General features: G+C 50.7%; 1 protein-coding gene across 2 annotated transcripts in view; it reads right to left on the bottom strand.

Moving 5' to 3' along the window:
* Positions 1 to 323: 323 nt before the first annotated feature.
* The window catches only part of SLC6A2 (solute carrier family 6 member 2), a 41,164-nt gene continuing 20,499 nt past the window's right edge, over positions 324 to 20,988 (bottom strand). The window contains exons 5-15 of one of the 2 annotated variants that reach the window (XM_029205726.1): positions 18,895 to 19,033; positions 13,955 to 14,089; positions 12,160 to 12,263; positions 10,790 to 10,914; positions 9,936 to 10,048; positions 8,557 to 8,685; positions 7,500 to 7,599; positions 6,454 to 6,554; positions 5,791 to 5,958; positions 4,199 to 4,270; positions 2,184 to 3,563 (exon numbers count right to left, since the gene is read on the bottom strand). In XM_029205726.1, the coding sequence (XP_029061559.1) occupies positions 3,540 to 3,563; positions 4,199 to 4,270; positions 5,791 to 5,958; positions 6,454 to 6,554; positions 7,500 to 7,599; positions 8,557 to 8,685; positions 9,936 to 10,048; positions 10,790 to 10,914; positions 12,160 to 12,263; positions 13,955 to 14,089; positions 18,895 to 19,033 (1,210 nt within the window). In that variant the 3' untranslated portion in view covers positions 2,184 to 3,539. Of the gene's footprint in view, positions 743 to 2,183; positions 3,564 to 4,198; positions 4,271 to 5,790; positions 5,959 to 6,453; positions 6,555 to 7,499; positions 7,600 to 8,556; positions 8,686 to 9,935; positions 10,049 to 10,789; positions 10,915 to 12,159; positions 12,264 to 13,954; positions 14,090 to 18,894; positions 19,034 to 20,988 lie in introns of those variants that run through there. The other variant, XM_029205716.1, reaches the window with a different exon arrangement.

Genomic DNA, 20,988 nt, shown 5'->3' on the forward strand with positions numbered 1-20,988 from the left:
TATGATCGCAGCTATAGCCATGCTGCACATCGCAGAGCTGTGGATTTTGGGACTCATAAGAGCATGACAACTTACCCTCAAATTCTGCAAAACAAAAGGGTTGGATTTATTTTTTAAAATATCAAGTGTTTCTGGCATCAGTTGAAGAAATATTGTCAAAAGAGGAACTACTGAATGTCCAGAAAAATCATAGTCCTGATATGTCTCTGCTCAGTAGTAGGTTATTGGTCACTAGATCATTCTGGAAAGTCCTACAGTAAACCGTGTGCTTCCTTCATTGTAAATTTACAACAATAACATTGTTACGGAGACAGGAAATTTTTTTTACTGGATGGGACCTTTGATCTCTGATCCAACCCTTGCTTTTACAGACAGAGAGCTCTGAAGCCCACAGAGGTGGAGCCCCTCTCCCCAGGTGACCCAGTAAGACAGCCGTAGACCCAGGTCCGTGCAACTCTAAATGCTGTGCTGTTTCCCCCACGCCACACTCCCTCTCTGTTCTTCTCCCTTCCATGGCTTTCAAAGGAAATAAAGAAATGAAATGAGCTCAGTGGGCTTCTTACTAAGAAATGATATCTTTGGTAAGAATGTTTGGTCTCACATTAACGGGATCATTTGGCAAGAGGCTGGCTCCCACCTGGGCCGGAACCCCTCTGAGAATTAAGGCAGCTTTTGGGACCTTTATTTGGCACGATATTTGGCAAGAGTTGGCAGGTCCCCTTCTCCTCTGTCTCATTCGCATCTAGAATGAAGACCGACTCACAGGTATACACTAAATGATATAATTAGACATTGAGTAGATGTTAACGGGATGGTATTAAACAGATATTTTTACACTTCATGGAAAATAATAATTCTTAAAAAATCTGGTAAAGTATCAAAAGTGCTCTATACAGTACACAGGAGCACCCTTATCCCGGATAACCTCTACTATCAAAAAAAAGGCCTCAAATAAGAAATCAAACATTACTTATGATAAAGCCCATGCTCCCTCTCCATCGAGTGTGGGTGAAAGGTGAACCCAGAAGGTCTGCAGCACCTCCTCGAAAATGTCCATGGGTGCCCCGGGTCCCCCCATCTCCAGAGCCCCTCCCCAGGCTCGGGAGCCAACTTCCCCCACAAGGCAGCACCACTGGGTTGGTTGGTGTTGGTTCAGGTAGCACCGCATCTCTGATTCGCCTTTGGACAAATGTCTGGAGGCAGAAGGGCCACGCGCAGATGGCAAAGAGCAAACATCAGGCTCTCTCTGAAGGGTGCCCCTGATACACAGGCCTTTCTGACTCATTTCTGCCAAGTAGACTCAGCTTTTCACAACCCACTCTTACCTAGAGTGATTATTTTCATCAAAGGAGAGCAGCTAAATCATTTCCTCTCTAGCAACCAGCTAGAGGAGGAGAATAAATGACATCCCCCCACCCCCCCTTCTTCCAACACATTGTTCTTTTGCTAAGAAATACGCCTTGGCCACTTGACTGGATGGATTTTTGTTTATGTTTAATGACAGCCCTGGGTGGGGTGAACCATATTGTGCTGGGAATTTCAAAGTGCTCTCAGCTGAGAGTCAGGGGCTCTGACTTGAGGGTCCAACTGGATCCCTTAGTAGCTGGGGAACCTTGAGCAAGAATGACTGAAATGCTGGACCTTGGTTTTCTCACCTGCAGAATGGGGACACAGGAGCCAGCCCTGCAGTACTTGCTGGGCGGATGGGAGTAAACATGGATGAAAGTGCTTTGTTAAAAACAAACAAACAAGCTGCCACACCTAGGGAGGAATTACCCTTCAGGGGCGGATTCAGTCACTTGTGAGGCCAAATTCCATCAGTGACGGGTCACCTTGCTCTCATTCCCAGACCCCTACCTGTTTGTTCCACTCTGTTGGATGCTCCCAGGCCCCCTCTTTTTCAGGGTCCAAGACACCTGCCACTTGGGCTGTCTCAGATTTTGAACTGAACTTTTCGTATGGAAAGATCCAAGGTCTCCTGATTTTCCTACTTTTCTTTAAAGAATGACATAAGGACCCTGTCCCTGGGAGAAAACCACCGCCCTGCCCCCAGCCAGCCCATCTTCCACAGACTGCATGATCGATAGATTAGGCTCAGTGACACCCCACTTTCCCCAAAGCACCTTTTGGATGTGTGTCACCCTCTACTCCCAGTGGAAATGATGTGGCCTTTTTTTTTTTGCCCAAGATTTTGCAACAGGGCCTCCCACAGTCAGGACAATAACCCACAACTCTAGATTGCCAATGAGAGCGTAAGAAACTCAGACCATATGTTAAAAAAAAAAAAATTCCAAATGGATGCCACCGACTTACCAACTACAAATCGCTTCTCTGAATGAGCTGAGACTAGCCACCAGCACCACCAGAGGGCACCACTTATAAGTTTGTATCAGAAATCAACCTGAAATTCTCTACAACCGCCAACCTGCTCCGTCAATTGAGACTATTCTCCCCTCAACCTGAGTGGCCGGGGTGCTATATGCTTGGTTCCATGCTGCCCTCCATGGCCCATGAGGAGAGACAAAGGGAGTTTTCAGGGCCCACTTCTCATCACTTGAGACTTCTGGTCCAGGCTGGGCGGGATTCCCAGGGACAGGCTTTGCAGGTGTCTGTGAACAATACAGAAACAGACAGCCTGTCGGGCTGCCCTTGGACACCCACCTGGCCCCGTGAGGACAGCAGAGGATCCCGTAGCGGAGACACGCAGCTGGCCTTGCTGGGTTCCTGTCCTAAGTCCCCCAGGAAGGTCTCAGGAGCCACAGGTAGGTTCCTGAGCTCCGTGCATCTGACAGAGCGAGAGCCGCATGTGGTCTCTACAGACTTGTCTGCTTCTTCTGCAGAAGCCACTCACTGTGACACCCATAGCTCTGGACCCTCTGAGCACCAGAAACCAGAAGAATATTCCAGAACACACACAAATCAAACCCAGGTCAACCAGAGTGAAAACTAACTATGAAGATTTTGGCTCACGACCCCCCAGAGCTTCTATCCACGGACTTCATAACAGCGACAAATATCCCCAAGCTCCCCAACCAAGGTCCAAACAACAGAGCACTGACCGGGGCAGACGAGAGAGGCAAGATCTCTGTACCTCCCAAACTCAGCTGGGCTTTTTATTTGTGTTTTGGTTTTACAGGGTCTGACCAAAAAGCAACATCCTCTGTCTGATCTGGTGGACTGAGGATTTCTTCTGCGGCCCAAAGTACCAGCAAACGAGGTGGGGAGTCCTTCCCGAGCTCGTGGACGTCAGCTCGGGCCGGTTCCCACACTGGGTGAGACTTCCTCAAAACTAAAGAGGTTCGACGGAAGTCATTTTTCCTGTTCCCTCCTCTCCTCCTCTCCCACAAGGCTTACCAATCCAAGCCCACAGCCCTCAGGCCAGGTGAACAGAAAGTGAACGAAAACCAGGTCACTAAATCAGTTGTAACTTGGAAAAGAGGAAGAGGGGGGTCGGAGAGGAATCCCCAGACAGTGTCTGGGGTGGTAGGAAACTTTTGACCTGAACGTTGGTGCAGCAGGGTTCCTCCTCGGGGTCAGATTCAGATGGCCAGCCAGTGTTCCAACTGCAGAGGAAGACGGCAAGGCTGTTAGGCCAGGGCCAGGGCAGGCAGGGACTGAGGGACAAGGGCCAGGGAGAAGGGCAGTAAGACACATGGAGGGGCAGAAAACACAGCTGTTTCCTTCAAAGACCCGCAGAACACGCAGGCCAATCCCCTAATTGTCACGGGCACCCAGAAAGGGCAAAGGAGCCTTCACAAAGTCACACCGTAAGTCTGAAGCAGGGGGGCTCACCGGGACCCTCCTGGCTCCCCCACCCCCATATTTTACAGGGGAAAAGGGTAGGACTCAGGTCAACACGTTATTGATGTACCTACAGCGCTTCCTTCAAGATAAGAAATCCTCAGCCTAATTTGGGGATACTCCGTGGTCACAACTCAAAGAGGGAGAACCGAGTTTAGGAAAGTCTGGGCATTTGGTATCTCAGGACCAAGGAGTGGAGGGGCAGGCGACAGCTGGTAGAAGGCAGAAGACAGGCCCCTCTCCTCCGGTTCGTAACATCACAACCCCAGGGGCTATAGCCCACAGCTGCTCTGGGTTTTCTGGAGTGTGGTGTGTGGTCTTGCCTCCGATAGCACAGCAGGGAGCAGTAGGGCCCCCGCCCCGTGGCCCCCATCAAAATGGTACAAACTGCACCTACTTGGAACTGCCTGACATCCCTCTGGGCCACCAGGTGATGCTCGTTCTCTGGGGTGATGCCATAGGCCAGTCTCTGTGAAAGGATGGAGAAGGGGAGGAGGCCTCAGCTTGGCCCAGGGACACCCTTCCAGCAGCCCAGAGGACACCACACATCAGGGCCACCTGCTATTTGGCCCTGAAGTCTCACATGGACAGCAGGAGAGGTTCGTACAAGACACTCCCCACCCTGGTTAGTTCACTTTGAGACATTCATCCAGTGAATGTTTATTGAGTCAATGACTGTAGTCACACACTGGCCTAGGCCCTGGGGATCCAGAGCTGAAGGTCACCCACACATTTTGCTTTGGGAGAGCTTACAGCTCATGGAAGGGGCTGACACTGAACAGAAACACACACAGGCAGTTTTACAACCACGATTGGAGTCAGTGCTGCAGAGGACAAGTTCAGAGCACAATGAGAACTCAGTGATGGGACCTCAGCCCTGCCTGGGGATTGGGGCCGCCTCCTTGGGCTGTAGACACAGGGTGGACTCAGGGAATGCATCTGGAATCAATGTCTGATCACTAGAGGGGGATCCCAAAGTGTAGAGAATAAAAAGCTCAAAGCAGGTCCTGGTTCCACGTCCGGGATGAGCTCACAGAACATGGATCCTCCCAGTGACCCAGAGGTTCCTGGACTTTGGGATTTCATGGACAGGAAACATGTCACAGGGGGAGGGGGTCCCAGCCCTGCCTGGGACCCTCTGCCCTAAGTTCCTGCACAGCTCACTCCTTTATGTCCTCCTGTGTCTTTCTGTCCCCTCATGAGAACATGAGCTCCGGGGAGTGTGTCTAGTGCTGGGGATTCTGCCTGCCCCGTACAGATTCTCAGTAAGTATCTGTGAAGGGAGTGGATAAAGGAATGAAGGGATGAGATCTTTATAAGTAAGGACATGAGGAAATGACTATCACCATTATTTATAAAAGAAAGGGCATTTAACAACCAAACTATAGGAAAGACATAATTTTAGTTAAAACGCAGATCATGCATATATGTATCTGCAATGTACACAGGTCAAAGAAGAAAATGTAGTTTGGAAATCTCTGGTGTAGGCTGATCAGGTATCAGGTTCAAAATAGAAGCAGGTGAAAGCCAAGATACAAGGTCACGGTGAGTTTGGATGGGGAGAGTGGGGGACATCTGGGGACATGACAAACCTTAGGAGGTGGGACACAGGAGTGGGCACAGTTAATGCAGATTAACTGCTCTTTAGGGGACTGGAGGGCTGAGCTCCTCACATAAACAATGGTAGGAACAGAGTGGGAGCACACGGTGCATATGACATTCAATAGCCGGTGCCGCGTGGTGACCATCTACCGTGTGCCAGGCCCTGCGCTAAGCACTTCCTTTTACCTTTCAAGGTCTGTATGATTACCCCAGGTTACAAATGTGGAACCTGAGGCTTGGGGGTAAATAACGTGGCCAACGTGGCAGGTCCATCTGACTCTAGATTCCGTGTCCTTCTGTCTCCCTCTCTCACCCCAGCGGGAATGACTCGGGATGCCCCCTCCCGTGCTGTCCCCCACCCTCCCCCAGGCTCGGCCCAGAGCTCACCTCGCGAAGGGAGCCCCGCGTGCTGAGGAACTTGTAGACGACGTAGGCGGGCACCAGGACCATGGAGGAGCCCGCGATGCCCCACCCGACCCAGTTGGCCCAGAGTGGGAAGATGTAGTCATCGTAGGTGAGCGGCTTGAAATTGATGATGCTCACGACCACCACAAACTGGGGGGAAGGGACAGAAGGAAGAGGGAGAGAGACAGGGAGAGGGGAGAGAGAGGGAAGGAGGCGGGAGAGAGGGAGAGATGCAGAGAGGGACCAGAGGGAAGTGAGGGCCAGCGTGTGAGATGGATGCAGGAATGGAGACGATAAGGAAGGAGGGAGATTGAGAGAGAAAGGAGGAAGAATCCAAGTAAGGAAGGATAACAAAAAGGAGACAAAGAAACAGGAGCAATACAAAGAGAAGAAGACTAGAAAGGTGACCTTGGAACTGAGTGGTGGCACAGACAGCCCCCGGCCCAGACCTGGCCCCAGGCTGGCGACCCCTCTCATGTGCAGCCTCCTGGGAATCAACAGGGCAGAGCATCCTGAGCATCTGTCTGCGTGACCACGGCCCTGCATCCCAACCTCCTCCCCTTAGAAGCAAAGATCCCTACCCCCACCCTCACCCCAGACACACAGCACCCCTCACCCGAGGATGCCCAACCACGCACTACACACCAGGAGGAACGCAGGGCTGACGAACTTCCAGCAGAGTCTCCAGTACAGGCCCGGCTTGAACCCCATCATCTGCTGGATGTCGTTGCTGAACCTGTCCACACCTGCGCACACACAGGGCCAGCCCGTCACCTGCTGCCTTCCCAAGAGGATCTGTCCCCAGGTGGGCAGCAGAACAGTATCTCCTAAGGCAGGGATGCCCTGGCACTTAGGAGACCTGGGGACAGGCACTTGGCTGGTTCAGAACAGGGGAGAGAACACACTCAGGGGTAGCATCCCCTGGTAGGTGCCGCCCCAATTCCTTTTTCAGAGGGAAAACCAGGGCTCGGGGAGGGGAGGGGACTTGGCCCTGGTTACACAGCCAGGGTGGCCTGACTCCAAAGCCCAGCTCTTTCCTCCCGCTCCCTCTCTCTTAAAACAATGATGGCTGTGTATATAGAGCTTTCCCCGACTTTAATCTGGTAGAAGAGACCAGACTCTTTCCAATGAGTAGAAAAGAGTGAGTGACACATGGGGAAAAAATGAACAATGACAACACATTTCACTTTCTACCATGTTCTCCCCATTCAGCTCTGGAATAAGGTTGCCAGAGAAGATAGAGGACACTCAGTTACATTTGAATTTCGGAGAGACAACAAAAGTCATTTTAGTTTAAATAATTTCATGCAATATTTGGGACATATACTAAAAAAATGATTCATTATCTGAAATTCAAGTTTAACTGGATGTGTCGTATCCCAGATTTGCTAAACCTGGCAACCCTACTCTAGAATGAATTACATGGCTTGAGGAGCAGCATCTTCCTCTGAGTTCCTCTCTAACAGCTGACTCTGATGCCTTTGGGGCCTTTGCCTCCTCCTTTTAAAGGGAGCTCATGCAAAGATGAGCTGAGGGCTGGAAGAGCTGTGCCCAATAAGCAACTTGCTCAACTCTGGGATCAGCCAGTGACTGCCCTGGAAATGGAAAGCCCCTTTGCACCTCCAGGTGAAAAGGCTCCAGAAGCACACGGGGCCCGAGGCTTTTCCACACGCTCAGGACCCAGCACGTACCATAAAACCAGGAGACGCCTATGGCCTCCATGAGCACAGCAAACAGAATGGAGGTTCCCGCCGCAAACGTGTCCAGCAGGGTCAGCACGTATATTCCACCCTGGGGCATGGACAGAGAAAGCCTGAGGCCATGATGAATAGAAATGGCTATCAACTGTTACATCCATCAAAATTGAGCTGTCCCCTGTCCCGCTCACTCAGAACTCACACCCACCCCCAACACAGGTAATGGGGTTTCTGGTGCTACTGTGTTGCTGCTATATATTCTATGTATTCACTGGGTCTGAGGGTGGGGACTTCAGCCAGTAAAAAGCAAGATGGATTTTATCAATGAAAAAAGAAAATGTTGCCTGCCATGTCAGTAGACAAAAGATGTTGCAGCCATCACATTATAGCCACCCCTCTGAAGGTGAGCTCTGAGGGAATTCAGGATAGAAACAGGATGCCGCCATCTAGCAGTCAGCAAAAAGCTCGGATACTGGCCCTAGGTAGCTGAGGTCCATATCAAAGGAATGATTTCAGTGAGCCCAAACTCTTGCATCTTCCCATACACGGAAAAGCACGAAATTCCTTAACTTGAGATGTCTGGTTTTCTTTAGTCAACAGTAATCTTTTGATGTAACAACTACCTGGTCTTTGTCGCAAAAACTCATGTATCCTGGATCCTCCCTTACCTCTCTGGAGCAGTCCCTCAGAGCTATCTGAGATGCTGTGTCCCAGGCTTAAGTCCTCAGTTTTGTCCACCGAACAAAACATAATTCTCAGCTTTCAGGTTGTGCACTTTTTTCAGTTGGCAGTTTAAAATGGACTTTTGCTGTCCCCCCAAACCAACAAGCAGTTGAAAGATTTGTCTGGATATCCTCAGGCTCAGAAGGGACAGATAACAATGGGGTGTAACCCTAAGGGACTGGGCCACGGAGTTCAGGATACCAGGCACTGCCATGGTTCCCCTGAGCTCACCCTAGCCCTACCCCCCAGCTTCAAGTCTGGGAATATCTGGCTGGATTGAAATGCAGCCTCAGAAGCCCCAGGTGACCCAGAGCCCAGCCCCCCTCACCTTGGTTATGCAAAACAGGGCCAGAAGGAAGGTTCCAAAGGAGACACCAAATGTGAAGAGTTTCCGGTGTCGTTTCAGGACTTGGAAGTCGTCGGCCAGGCCCGTGATGACCGCCTCCATGCCTCCCATCTGAAGGGAACCAGGCAGGTGGGATACAGAGGTGAATGAAAAATGTTGTCCAACATATCAGCAAACAAAGGATGCTGCAGCCATCAAGCCATCAGCCACTACTGCTGCCCCCGCAAAGGTGCACCTGAGGGGACTCAGGATGGGAAAGAAAGGATACTGGCTCTAGATAGATCTGGTGCATATCAAAGGAATGATTTCAATGAGCCCAGACTCTTGCATCTTCCCATATATAGAAAAGCGCTAAATTCATTAACTTGAGATGTCTGGTTTTGTTTAATTAACAGTAATCTTTTGATGCTCTGACCACCTGGTCTTTGTTGCAAAAACTCCTACATATCCTGGCTCCTCCCTGACCTCTTCAGAGCAGTCCCTCAGAGCGATCTGAGAGCCTGCCTCCCAGGCTTGAAGTCCCCAGAAAGTCTGCCAACTGAAACATAATTCTTAACTTTTAGGTTGTGCACTTTTTTTTTTTTTTTTTTGCCGCACCACGCGCATGCGGGATTGTTAGCTCCCCAACCAGGGAGTGAACCTGTGCCCCCTGCAGTGGAAGCTCGGAGTCTTAACCACTGGACCACCGGGGAAGTCCCAGGTTGTGCATTTTTTTTTCAGTCAACACAGGAGTGAGGGACTCTCTGAACCCCAGTCTCAGGCCTCCCGGCTCCCTTGGACCTCCCGCAGCCCTGGACTCATGAACCCTGGAGGCTGCCTTGCTTCTCTAGAGAAATCAGCAGATCCTCCCTTCTCCCCATCCTCTCACCCTACTTCTGCCCTGTTCTCAACCAACCTCAGAACTCAGAAACCATGTGGGAGAGGGTGAAGAGATAACGCCTGTCTCCCCCTTATCAACAGGGACCTGACTCCTGTCCGCTCACTCAGCCTAAGTGGATGCTGATGAAATACCGTGGGAAGAGTGGTTGGTTAGAGAACAAGAGTTCTAGCCACGCCCTCTCTGAATTCAGTTTCCCATCTGTAAAAGGAGAGTATTGGGCTGGCTTATCTGAGGTCCCTTCTAATGCAGAGTTCCATGATGTCAAGTAGGTTTCTCTTGGTTCTTGGCTTTGGCCTAAATCTTGCCTTTCTGAGTGAGTACTGATTTCCTTGTTTGCATTTAAATAAGGTCTTCGGCAAACAACTACTGATCAGGGGCTTGAATGCGGGGGAACTCCGAGTAGTGTGAGTGTATTTAGGGGAGGGAAGGTCAGGTCTAGTGGTGTCTGTGGGGGGATGGTATCCCCAGCCAGGTCACTCACTGAGCTGTCAATTCCCAGAGCCAGGAGCATGACAAAGAACACGACAGCCCAGAACGTGGATCCTGATAGGGTGGAAATGGCTTCTGGGTACAGGATGAAGACCAGGCCAGCTCCTGTAAGAAACATCAAGGACCTCATTAATAGCTGGGCCTGTTGGTCTGAGCTGCAGAGGACAGGAGAGCATTTTGGGGCCCAATGAGCCCCAGCCCAGCCCCATGATATGTGGGCAGTCACGTGTAGATGGAGCAAACCAAGGTCTAAAGATGACTGACGAAACCAGCTTCAGCCTGAGTTCACCTATGCACCAAGGAGGTTGACCTCAAACAGCCAAGTCAGAGCGCAGTGCCTCTCCTGGACAGCTACAGGCAATGGGCCTCAAACCCCACCCCCTGCGCCCCATGAGGGATCCTCTTACTCTCAAAACTTTGTGATTTTCAGAGTCCATCAGAGGCAGCCCCTCCCCAAGTCTTGGCCTGTTTGTGGCCATAAGAATATGAGAAGCAGCGGGGAAGGACACGAGCTGGTTGAACAACTTCAATCGCCTGAGTCTCAGCTTTCTGATCTTTAAAGTGGGTCTATTAACACTTGCCTAGTAACACTGCAAGAACTAAACCAAGATATGTCAAGTGCTTAGCACAGGGGCTGGTACAGAGTCAGTGCTCCCAAATCTATCTGGTCTGGCCTGACTCAGAAGATGATTCTGCCTGGACTTCCTACTGATGGCCTCAAAGAAAGTGGGCAGCTGGGAAAGCTCCGTGTCCAGTCCTCTCAGTCCCACAGCCACAGGAGAACTGCTAAGAAAGAGGTGAGTTTTGCAGCCCCCGCCTCCTCAGTGGGCGAGTCTGCCCACCCACCTTCAGTGGCAACATCCTCAATGTTGACCTTGTGTTCATGGGCCATGTAACCAAGGATGGAGAAGATGGCGAACCCAGAGATGAAGCTGGTGACACAGTTGATGGTGCTGGTGAGCAGGGCATCCCTGAGAGAAAAGAAAGCACTGTTAGTTCAAGTGGTCTGACTCTCCCCAACCCCGCTTATGGACTGCTGGATCATCTATGGAATCCACGGCTTCAAATGCCAACCCCCTCTTCAGCGTCCCTGCTGCCACATGGGCCCCCAGCACCCCACCATCACAGGGTCAGAACCTGTAGGTGCAGGAAATAGGTCAGCAGCTTCTGGATGAAACACTTTAACACCAGAGCCTGATATCAAACTCTTGCTGGGAAATCGAGGCACCAGCCTCCTTCCTCAACAAGCTTTCTGTGGCTCCCCAGTGCCTCCCAACTTTTCACCCAGGCATTCAAGAGCTTTGCTGAGATGACCCAAACTTCTTTCCAGGCTTATTTCCCATGACTCCCCAACACGTACTCTCTGAGCAAACCAGTCAACTTGCTGGTTCACAAACACACCACCTCCCCTGGCTTTGCTCATGCTGTAGGTTGTCCACTCACTCCGTGTCTGCCTAGCCCAACCTTAACTGTCTTCCAAGGCTCACCTCAAATGCACTTCTGTGCTCTTGCTGACCCCCCATCAGATGGCTGATCACCCCATTTCCTTAGCCTCCCTAAAGCCTGTCCCACCGGTATGCGTCCATCCTACTCTGTCTTGTACCAGGGAGGTTACGATTCTGTCTTAAGCCTTTGATAGAGAGGGATGGAAGCAGCCCCATCTGTGCCCATGTCTGAAGCCCTCACAGCACTGGGGCTGCAGGAGGCAGCGTTAAATGCTTACAGGACCAGGTGATCTAGAGCATGGTCTTCTGACTCTACGGCACTGAGCAGACTTCTCATTCTGCTGTGTGGTCTTAAGCTCTGACCCTGCTAGGCCCTCACCCCTCAAGCAACCAGCCTGGATATTCCAACCTTGTCTGCCTGGGCATCAGATGGACAGACAGGCAGTGCTGGCTGCTCTGAAAGGCACACAGTGCCCCTCTGTCCCAGCTACCCACCCTCATGATATCCCAGTGTTAGTGGCCTCAACTTTGCCAGCTCCTCACTCTGCATCTATTTGGGAGGTGTCCTGAACTGACATATGTTCATCAGGACCCCCATAGGCCATGTTGGAGTTCACAGAACATCCAGTATGGTCTACTCTGCTTCATTTCACGGGGAAAGAAACCCAAGCAGAAAATTTGACTTGTCCCAGACCAGAGCCCTCTCTCCCATCCCTGCAAGGGTTGATTCCCAGGATTTAGAGCTTTCCAGAGCCCCAGGAAGGATCTTACCTATAGCAGTTGTTGTCAAATTTGTTGTAACTAGCAAATGCAATCAAGACACCAAATCCAGCGCCCAAGGAAAAAAATATCTGAGTTGCAGCATCAATCCATACCTGAAATGGGCAGGTAAAGGCCATCACCCTCTGTTTCCACAGGATTGGACTACCTCACTGCTCCAGAAGGGCTGGGAAGTCCCAGGGATGCCCTAAGACCTGAGGAAGCGAGGTCTGAACTAGAGATGGGCAGCCATGCAACTCCTGCTCTCCAGCAGCCTGTACAAAATCACTGTGGAGAGAGGCTGGGGTCTCTCTAGCATCTCCCAGCCTTGGGTGGTCATGAGTGAGCTCACCCCAGAGGAACTCACTGGCTCAATTTGACATCCTGATTTTCAAAGAAAGTTAATAAACAAAATGTTCTAGACTAGAATGTGGATAGGGCAAGGGCAAAGGGTTATGACTATCTCAGCGGTTATGGAGACAACATCTTCAGAAAGGGGTAATGATTCCTAGTAGCTTCTACCAACCCATAGACAGTGGTGACTCCTTGGTGGCCAGTCGGGGCTACTTCCTTCATCTTTTGGATGATGAAACTGCATGGCTGGAAGCCCGGAGATCTGAGCTCCTCTCCAACTTCTCAGCCTCATGGTCTTGCCCTGGTCAGTTTCACTGTCTATATCTCAGTTTCCTCATCTGTACAGTGGGGATAATTTTACCTAGCTCACCAGGACTAAGCCACAATTCGGATTTGTGAGACTTCTGTCATCTCCCCACTCGTGCTATTCTAGACTTCCCCTGCTTTGTAAGCAAAGGGTGTAATGAGAGAAGCAATCTGACGGAGGAAGATATATCTGCTCCCTGAGACGGCACTCAGGCTGAGTTTCTACTGTCCAGAAAGACTTAGGATATTTAAACAATGCAGAACAGATAGAACTCTGACTTGCTTCACAATTTACAAGGCTGTTTCATGTCTTACGCTCTGTTATTTTTCTGACAGTTACTAAGGAAGTAGGGTTTTCTCTTGGTTACTGGGCTGTAACACAGAGTTGTGCTGGGACAATGGGAGGTGTGTACTGGGAGGCATCCGTCCTAATCCTATGTTGTTCTTGCCTGCCAGGATTATTATGGGTTCAAGTAGAGTGTGGGGAAGTCTTTGGGGATTATGAGGGGAAATATTGAGGTGTGGTCACTGAGGCAGATGCGAGGGAGGAGGTTGGAAATAATCTCAGCTGTGATTTGAAGATGCTCAAGGCACTAGGAACCTCTAAGATTGTCCCTGTTCCCAGCCTCACCGTGCTACTTTGGACTCCACTCCAAAGTCACCCCACCTTCATTGTAATCGCTGCCTCTGGGCAGGACAGTGAGCTGGAGGGGCTGCGAGGGGAGAGTCAGCAGGGTTTGGGTCTCCCTGTGGCTGATGCTGCTCCTTATGCCAACATCACAGATGGTACCAGAGGCCAGAGTTGGAGACCAGAGTAGAAATAGGGCTAGGGTGGCTGGGGTGAGGCTGGGGCCACGGCACAGGGCAGAGGGTAAGAACCCAGGACAGGGTATTGCTTTCCTTGAAAGGAGGGGTCTGCAAAGGCCACTCAACAGAACCACAGATCCCGAGCCATCAGAGCTGGACAGGCTCACAGAGACTGTCGGGTGCAAATCAAATTGGCCTTGGTCAGGTAGAGAAGCTGCAGCCCAGAGTGGGAAGGATCCATCCCAGGCTACGCAGAGCTGGGACCAGATTTTCTTTCACTGCCTGCACCGAGAACCCTCCCCAACCCTGGCCCAAGGGTGGGTGGTCACTGGGCACTGACCGTGGCCTCTTTCAGACGGTAGAAGTCGATGTGCAGGTAGGCGTTGATGCCATTGGAAGCGCCGGGCAGCGTGATGCCGTGGACCAGGAGTACGAACAGCACGAGGTAAGGCAGCGTGGCCGTGATCCACACCACCTGGCGGTGGGCAAGGTCACAGTGAGGGCCTGACTCTGCCGCCAGCGGGGTGGGGGGCTGGCGGGGGGCGAGCCAGTCACACCCTCCCCACACGTTCCTTCACACAGTGCACGTGCTAAAAGCTCCACCTCTAGGCCAGGCCTGGGGCACTCCAGGACAGAGGGGACAGACCAAGGCTGCACCCAATGAGAGTCAGCACCCTGGGGGCACCGCTGCCAAGGAAGCCAAAGGCAGTGAGGGCGCAGACTCTCTCGGTGCCCAGCGCCTCCTGCTCTACCAGCTTCCGGCACTAACTAGCACCCTCACCTTTACACCCTCCTGCCTCCCTTCTCTCCCCCTCTCGTTTACCTTCATTCAAGCGTGTCCTCCTAAGCTCACCACCCAGGGAGGGACGTGGCTGGGCAGAAAGCAGGATCCCTGGCTGCTCTTTATTTTGGGATGGATTTAGGGCAAAGACAAAATGCCTCATCCAGAAACCCATAAGGGAAAAAACTGTCCCCAGACTGAAAAGAGACACCAGCCCACCCTGCCCACGATGAAGAAACAGAGAAGAGAGGCGGGGAGAGGAGAAGGCTGCGTAGGCTTCCTCGCTGTTCCTTCTCACCCCTGACTATACATTAGATGACTCTGGGGGAAGTTATAGACAAAAATGTCCAAGTTCAGGCTCCATTTTTGGAGTTTCTGATTTAATTGGTCTGGGATGGGGCTTGCACTCCATGCTTTAAAAGCTCCCTCAGGTGGATGCAGGGGACAAAGACAGGTGAGGATCATTTATTGAGCAATTTCCATCTGCTAGCCCAGCAGTGAGGACCTCTCACCCCATCCTCCCAGCTGCCCTGGAGGTGGGCAGGATCATGAACTGCCCTCATCTTGCGGGGTGAGGACACCGAAGCTTAGGGAGCATCATTCATCCCGAGGTCACCCATTAGTGAATGATGGTGCCGCGACTCCAACCCATCAACCAACACAAAGCCGTGTTCTTAATCACTCACGCTACTGCATATTTGAGACCCACGTTCAAGTCCTGGCTCTGCCAAGACGGCTGTGAAACCCTGGCCCTCTCTTGGCCTCAGCTTCCCCATCTGTACAAGCAGCCTGGAGTACATGGCTTTGGAGAACCTTCCAGTTCAACACTTAGGCGTTTGGTACAGGCTTGTAGTTTCTAAGTGCTGGTTCAGCCAACACCTATGAGTGGGGGGTGGGCAGACAGGACTCCAGGGCGGCAAGTAGCACTGTGTGCACACTTGCCCGATGCCCTGGGGGCTGACTGGCCTCTGCCCTCTACCCTGCGGTGGTCGGTGGGCCAGGGTCACAGAGTGTGTGGTCTGCGGTAACCCCTTTCCCTGATTCAGACTGTACCTCGCCCCCCAATATCCCAGCTGCCAGCTGTGGAGCCATCTTCCCAAGAACAGAGCCTTCACCGGCCAAGACAGGAAGTTTGAACACTTGCAATTCATTTCAGGCCAGCTCTGTGGCTTTGGCAGCCTGCTAAGAAAAGATCCGTGTCCTGTTCCAGACGTAGTCTGGGAAGAAATAAGCAATGCTCTTGGTTTTCTCATGAGCCAGAGTATAAAAACAATGAAAGACAGAACACTGCAATGTCCTGCATGAAGTTCCTTATTCTAGAAAGCCCCTCCCTATGGACTGCAGGGGTCCTCGCCTGCTCTGGAGGCAAAATGTGGGCAGGGACTTCAGGCGACAAGTTTCCATCTGCGGGGGGCTTCCTAGGGCAACACTCCTGCCCCACTCGTCATTACACTCCTCAGGGGAGGGCGTGAGTCCTCCTCCTCCAAAGGTGACTTTGCACAAAGAAACGGAGCATGCGAGTCTCCCCTCCTTTTCTCTTTAGCATCAGTCTCCCCATAGACAACTCAGGCCTGCTCCAGCCAAGTGCTAAACAAGGTGGGGCAGGCTGTACCCCTTTGGCGATGGCTACAGGAAACTTAATCTTGAGGTGTAATATTAGAAGCCCGTGGTGGCCCCTCACCCAGGCCGGCAGCAGTATTAAAGCTCATACACCTTCTGCAGCTCTGCTGCCTGCAGAGGCCAGGAAAGCCCTGCTTTTGATACCCAGGAGAGGCCCAGAGAGACTGGACAAGGCTGGCCTGGGGCTTCTGTAGTTTTGCTTGCAGCTGAAAACCCTTTCCCTCTGCCCCATCTCTACCTGACCTAGCCCAATGCCACCTTCTCCATGGTCTTTGCAGACCCTCTCAGTCTGAAGAGTTTCCTTCTTCCACTAATGGAACATCTTATGGTTTTTGGACCATGGGAACTCATGGTAAGAAAAACCTTATTTATCGAGACGTATGGGTTGCTATAACTGAAATGCAAAAATTCCACAAGACATCTCTATCTTCAGTATGTGCAATGCATGCTGTTATTATCTAGATGATTTCATTTTGAAAAATTGTGGTGACCCACTAAATTGATTTAATGACAGTTGAAAAACCCACAGTTTGTATCTCAATTAAAGTGCAACCTACCTGATGTAAAATTGTTTTCAAGGTAAAGTTAAGTTTTTGAAAAAGCAAGATCTATAATAGTGTGTATAGTTTGTGACCATTAGTGTTTATTGAAAGGGGGACACACATATGTCTCTGAACAGAGATGCAAGAAAATAATAACATTGACCTACACTTACCTGGCTATAACACACATAATACTACAATCAATTGAATCTGTCTTATTTCTTCTTGCATCACTAGTACTAGCATCAAGCCTGGCACATAGTAGGTATCCATAAATGTTTACCGAGTTGAATTCAAAAGAACACTTAATGAAGTTCCCCAAACTTATTTACCCACCTACCCTTCTTCCTCCCTTCCCTTCTTTCCTCACTACTCCGTCAATAAATATTTACTGAAGACCTACTACGTGTCAGGTGTTGGGATGGTTGTGGTCCTAGCCTGGTTTTGCTCTATCTTAGAATTCCTCCAAGCCCTGGTCTGCATTTCATTTGGGTTCTTCCTTGGGGCAGATACCATGTCTCCAATACGCTGATAGGAAGTTCCACTTCAGGCTCTTGTCAAATTTCATTCCCGTTGGCTGCTGGTCCCCTGTCACTATCTTTGCTATCTATGGCATAACCAAGACTTTAGGAGAACCAGAGAGAACCCTGATGCACCCCACTTTTCAAAATCAGTAGCCTAGGGCTTCCCCAGTGGCGCCATGGTTAAGAATCTGCCTGCCAATGCAGGGGACACAGGTTTGATCCCTGGTCAAGGAAGATCCCACATGCTGCGGAGCAACTAAGCCCATGCACCACAACTACTGAGCCTGCGCTCTAGAGCCCGCGAGCCACAACTACTGAGCCCGCATACCACAACTGCTGAAGCCTGTGAGCCTAGAGCCCGTGCTCCGCAACAAGAGACGCCACTGCAATGAGAAGCCTGTGCACCACAAGGAAGAGTAGCCCCCGCTTGCCACAACTAGAGAAAGTCCACGCGCAGCAATGAAGACACAACACAGACAAAAATAAATAAATAAAATAAATTTAAAAAATTCAAAATCAGTTGCCTAATGAAGCTTCTCATAAATTCATGCCTACCTGATTATTGTTGTCTTGTAACCCCCAATGAACATACACACTGTGTATTCCACACTGACTCTGGGCTTTACCACAAGACTTATCTTGTTCATTGGGACAATAGCAAGCATGATGAAAACAGAGACTGGAAGAGCTACTTGTACATTGGGGCTTGTCTGCTTGGAACATGCTCTTGGAACTCAGCCATCATGCTGTGACATACCCAAGCTACAGGGCGAGGCTGTATGGAAACTACCCAAGGTGCTCTGGTTGACAGCTCCAGTTAAGCTCCCAGCCAGTACCAACTGCCATCCATGAGTGTTAGCCATCTTGGAGGTTCCAGCCCAGTCAATCCCCCAGACATGTAGCTCAGGCAATATCACATGGAGCAGAAGAACCACCTTGCTGAGCCCAGTCAACCCACAGAATCATGAGAGGTAATAAAATGGCTGTTATTTTACATCTCTACATCTTGAGGTATTTTGTTACACAGCAATAGCTAACCAAAACGCTGGACAGAATATTTCCCAGCTACAGCCTCTTTAACACAGCCAAGCTCCACATGGACCCATACGGTCCAAGTGGAGCTGTTGTTCTCATGATATTCGTCAGGCTCAGAATCAATGTGGGCCATGACCTGAGTATACTCCACCATGAGGTGCTGACTTTGGGGGGCACTGTCACCTAAGTCAGAATGCCAACTCTGGCAGGCTCTCCTAGGTCATCAAACCCTGTGCTCCTCTCTCCAGGAAACGTAGACCCTTGCGAGCACTCCGCACTGTGTCAGAGGATGCCCCAGGATTCATCTAGATATCTTCCGGAGCATTCTCATTTACTCAAAAATTTAGAGGTGGGAACAATCAATTTTATAGTGGAGGAAATGGTTATATGCTAGAGAAGGCTGCAATATTTGCATGCAGTTTTAGTCCAGAATTTAAGATTTATCAAACACATGTCAACAGGTTGCTTTGGGCTTTTTCCAGAGACACTTGGGGTGTCCCGTTCCCTGGTCTCTGCTATTAGGGAGGCTTTGGTGGGAAATTGTGAAGAACTCTGATCCACTTGCACTCCCTCATCCTACTGCTGGGGAGTCCTGGGCTTAGGGAAGGGAGGGGATTCATCTAAAGTCTCCAGCAAGCCAGTGGTAGAGCTGGGGTGCAAACCCAGGTTTTGTACTTCTAGCACCACCTTTTCTTTTCACCAACTACCTGTTTATAGGTAGAAAAAAACATCTTTTTTGAGGCCAACCTCCCAACTGAAAGAGAAACAAAGATATTACCTTTCCTGATGTCTTCACTCCTTTCCAGAGGCTAAAAAACAGGACGATGACGACGACAATCAGACAGAGCAAGAGCTGCCACTGGGGCAGGCCGATGTCATGAATCCCACTGCTCTCGTGAAGGTGCAGGACGCCACGTCTGCGGGGAGGAGAGGGGAGCGGACCGGGGAAGATGGTGTCGTCAGGGAGGATGATCAAGGCCTCGACCACAGGCCAGTCCTCGAAAGTGCACATTGATGGAGACAGGTCCTCGGCTGCCCCCGCTACAGCCCTGCATCACTTGGACCTGCCCTGCACAGTCATGGCCTGTGCCCAGCACCTCCCTGCCCTGGGCCAGCAACTCATCTGGGGAGACGTCCCCACCCAAGGCTGCTTTTTAAACGGTAACAGAAGCTTTCATAACAAATATCTCTTGAGTGCCACCTGCAAGCCAGGTCCTAGGGAGATGGTGGTAAATAAACAGAGGAAAGGTCTCTGCCCTCATAGCACTCATGGTCTAAAGCAGTGGACACTGGAACATTCGGCAATGTCTGGAGATGTCTTTGATTGTCACGACTTGGGTAGGAGACATCTAGAGGATAGAGAAGTGAGATATCCTGTGATGCACAGGACAACCTAAACATCCTATAAGGCACAGGACAGCCTCCAAAATTCCCATGTTGCTGAGGTTTAGAATCCCTGGTCTAGAGACTGAGATAAGAGTAAACTTTTCTCCTATTTGGGAATATCTACCCCAACTAAAGGTATGTGTATCCTCTGCTTTAGCAATTCCACTCCTGGGTGTTTGCCCAGTAGAAACATTGTACATATGTTCACCAAAAGACATGGTCTAGAATGTTCATAGCAGCATTATTCATAACAACCCCAAATTGCAAAATAAATATCTATAAACAGTAGGCTACAGGGACTTCCCTGGTGGTCCAGTGGTTAAGAATCCACTTTGCAATGCAGGGGATGCTGGTTCGATCTCTGGTTGGGGAACTGAGATCCCACATGCCTTGGGGCAACTAAGCCCATGCGCCTCAGCTAGAGAGAAGACTGCGCACTGCAACAAAAGATCCCGAGTGCTGCAACTAAGAACCAATGCAGCCAATAAATAAATAAATATTAAACAAAACAAAACAAAAACAGTAGACTACATAAATTATGATATATTCATAAATTGGAATATTATATAGCAACTAGCTCTGTATGGATGAATCTCACACACCTGATTTCGTGAGAAAGAAGTCAAAACCGAAAGAGGACTGCTGGGGGCAGGTGACAAGGCTGTGGACAAGCAGGTGATGGCTCCAGCCACATGGAGCTCCTGGGTGACAATAGCTGGTGCAAACATTCCCCATCTTGAGCCCTTTTCCTCTTCAGTAAAATGGCTCTCGTGAGGCTTACGCTGCAGAATGTGAGACAGTGCCTAGAACCCAGGAGATGCTCAGCGCCAATGGTCATTGTAACTATCATTCTGACCGAGTCCCAGCCTTCAAGGAGCAGCGAGCATTGGCAAAGAAGCTAAGGAGTGCCCAGAAAACTCAGCCAAGGGAGTCACTGTGGCGGGCTCCACTGAGGGGCTGGCTGGTGTCTTCTCTGCGGGCCTGTGGGAGAGCCGGTGAGTTGAGAAGGGGCGGCCAGGTGTGGTAGGGGCGAGATGGGGAGAGGGAGGTGGGTGGTGACAGGCAAACAGAGGAGTCTGCAGTGAGCGCTCAGGAATGAATGAGCAGAGCTGTGTGGCTGATCAAGGCCCACAAAGACCTGCGTCCCCATCTCCAGAACGGCCTTCATCCCCACTGCCCCCAGGCAGGATGCTGTGGACATAAACTACTCACCCTGCATCAACTTCCCTGAGCAATCAGTCTCTGTGTCTGGCCCCTCCTAGTCCTAGCTCTTGGAAATCAGCTCACCCAACACCCCCATCCTCATGGCCCGATGCCAGGCCAGACCCATATTCTGTTCCTCCAGGACTACTGTAAAAACCTCCCCATCCTCCCACCATCCCAGTGTCTCTACCTCCAGTCAGCCTCCTTAAATCTACAGTCTGTGCTGCTGTAGAACCATCCGATTCATCTGAAGTTGTGTTCTAACTTTGTCATGCTTCTGCCC

This window comes from Monodon monoceros, unplaced genomic scaffold (assembly GCF_005190385.1).
Source record: "Monodon monoceros isolate NGI ecotype Baffin Bay Population unplaced genomic scaffold, NGI_Narwhal_1 Super_Scaffold_10, whole genome shotgun sequence".
Taxonomy (NCBI): domain Eukaryota; kingdom Metazoa; phylum Chordata; class Mammalia; order Artiodactyla; family Monodontidae; genus Monodon; species Monodon monoceros.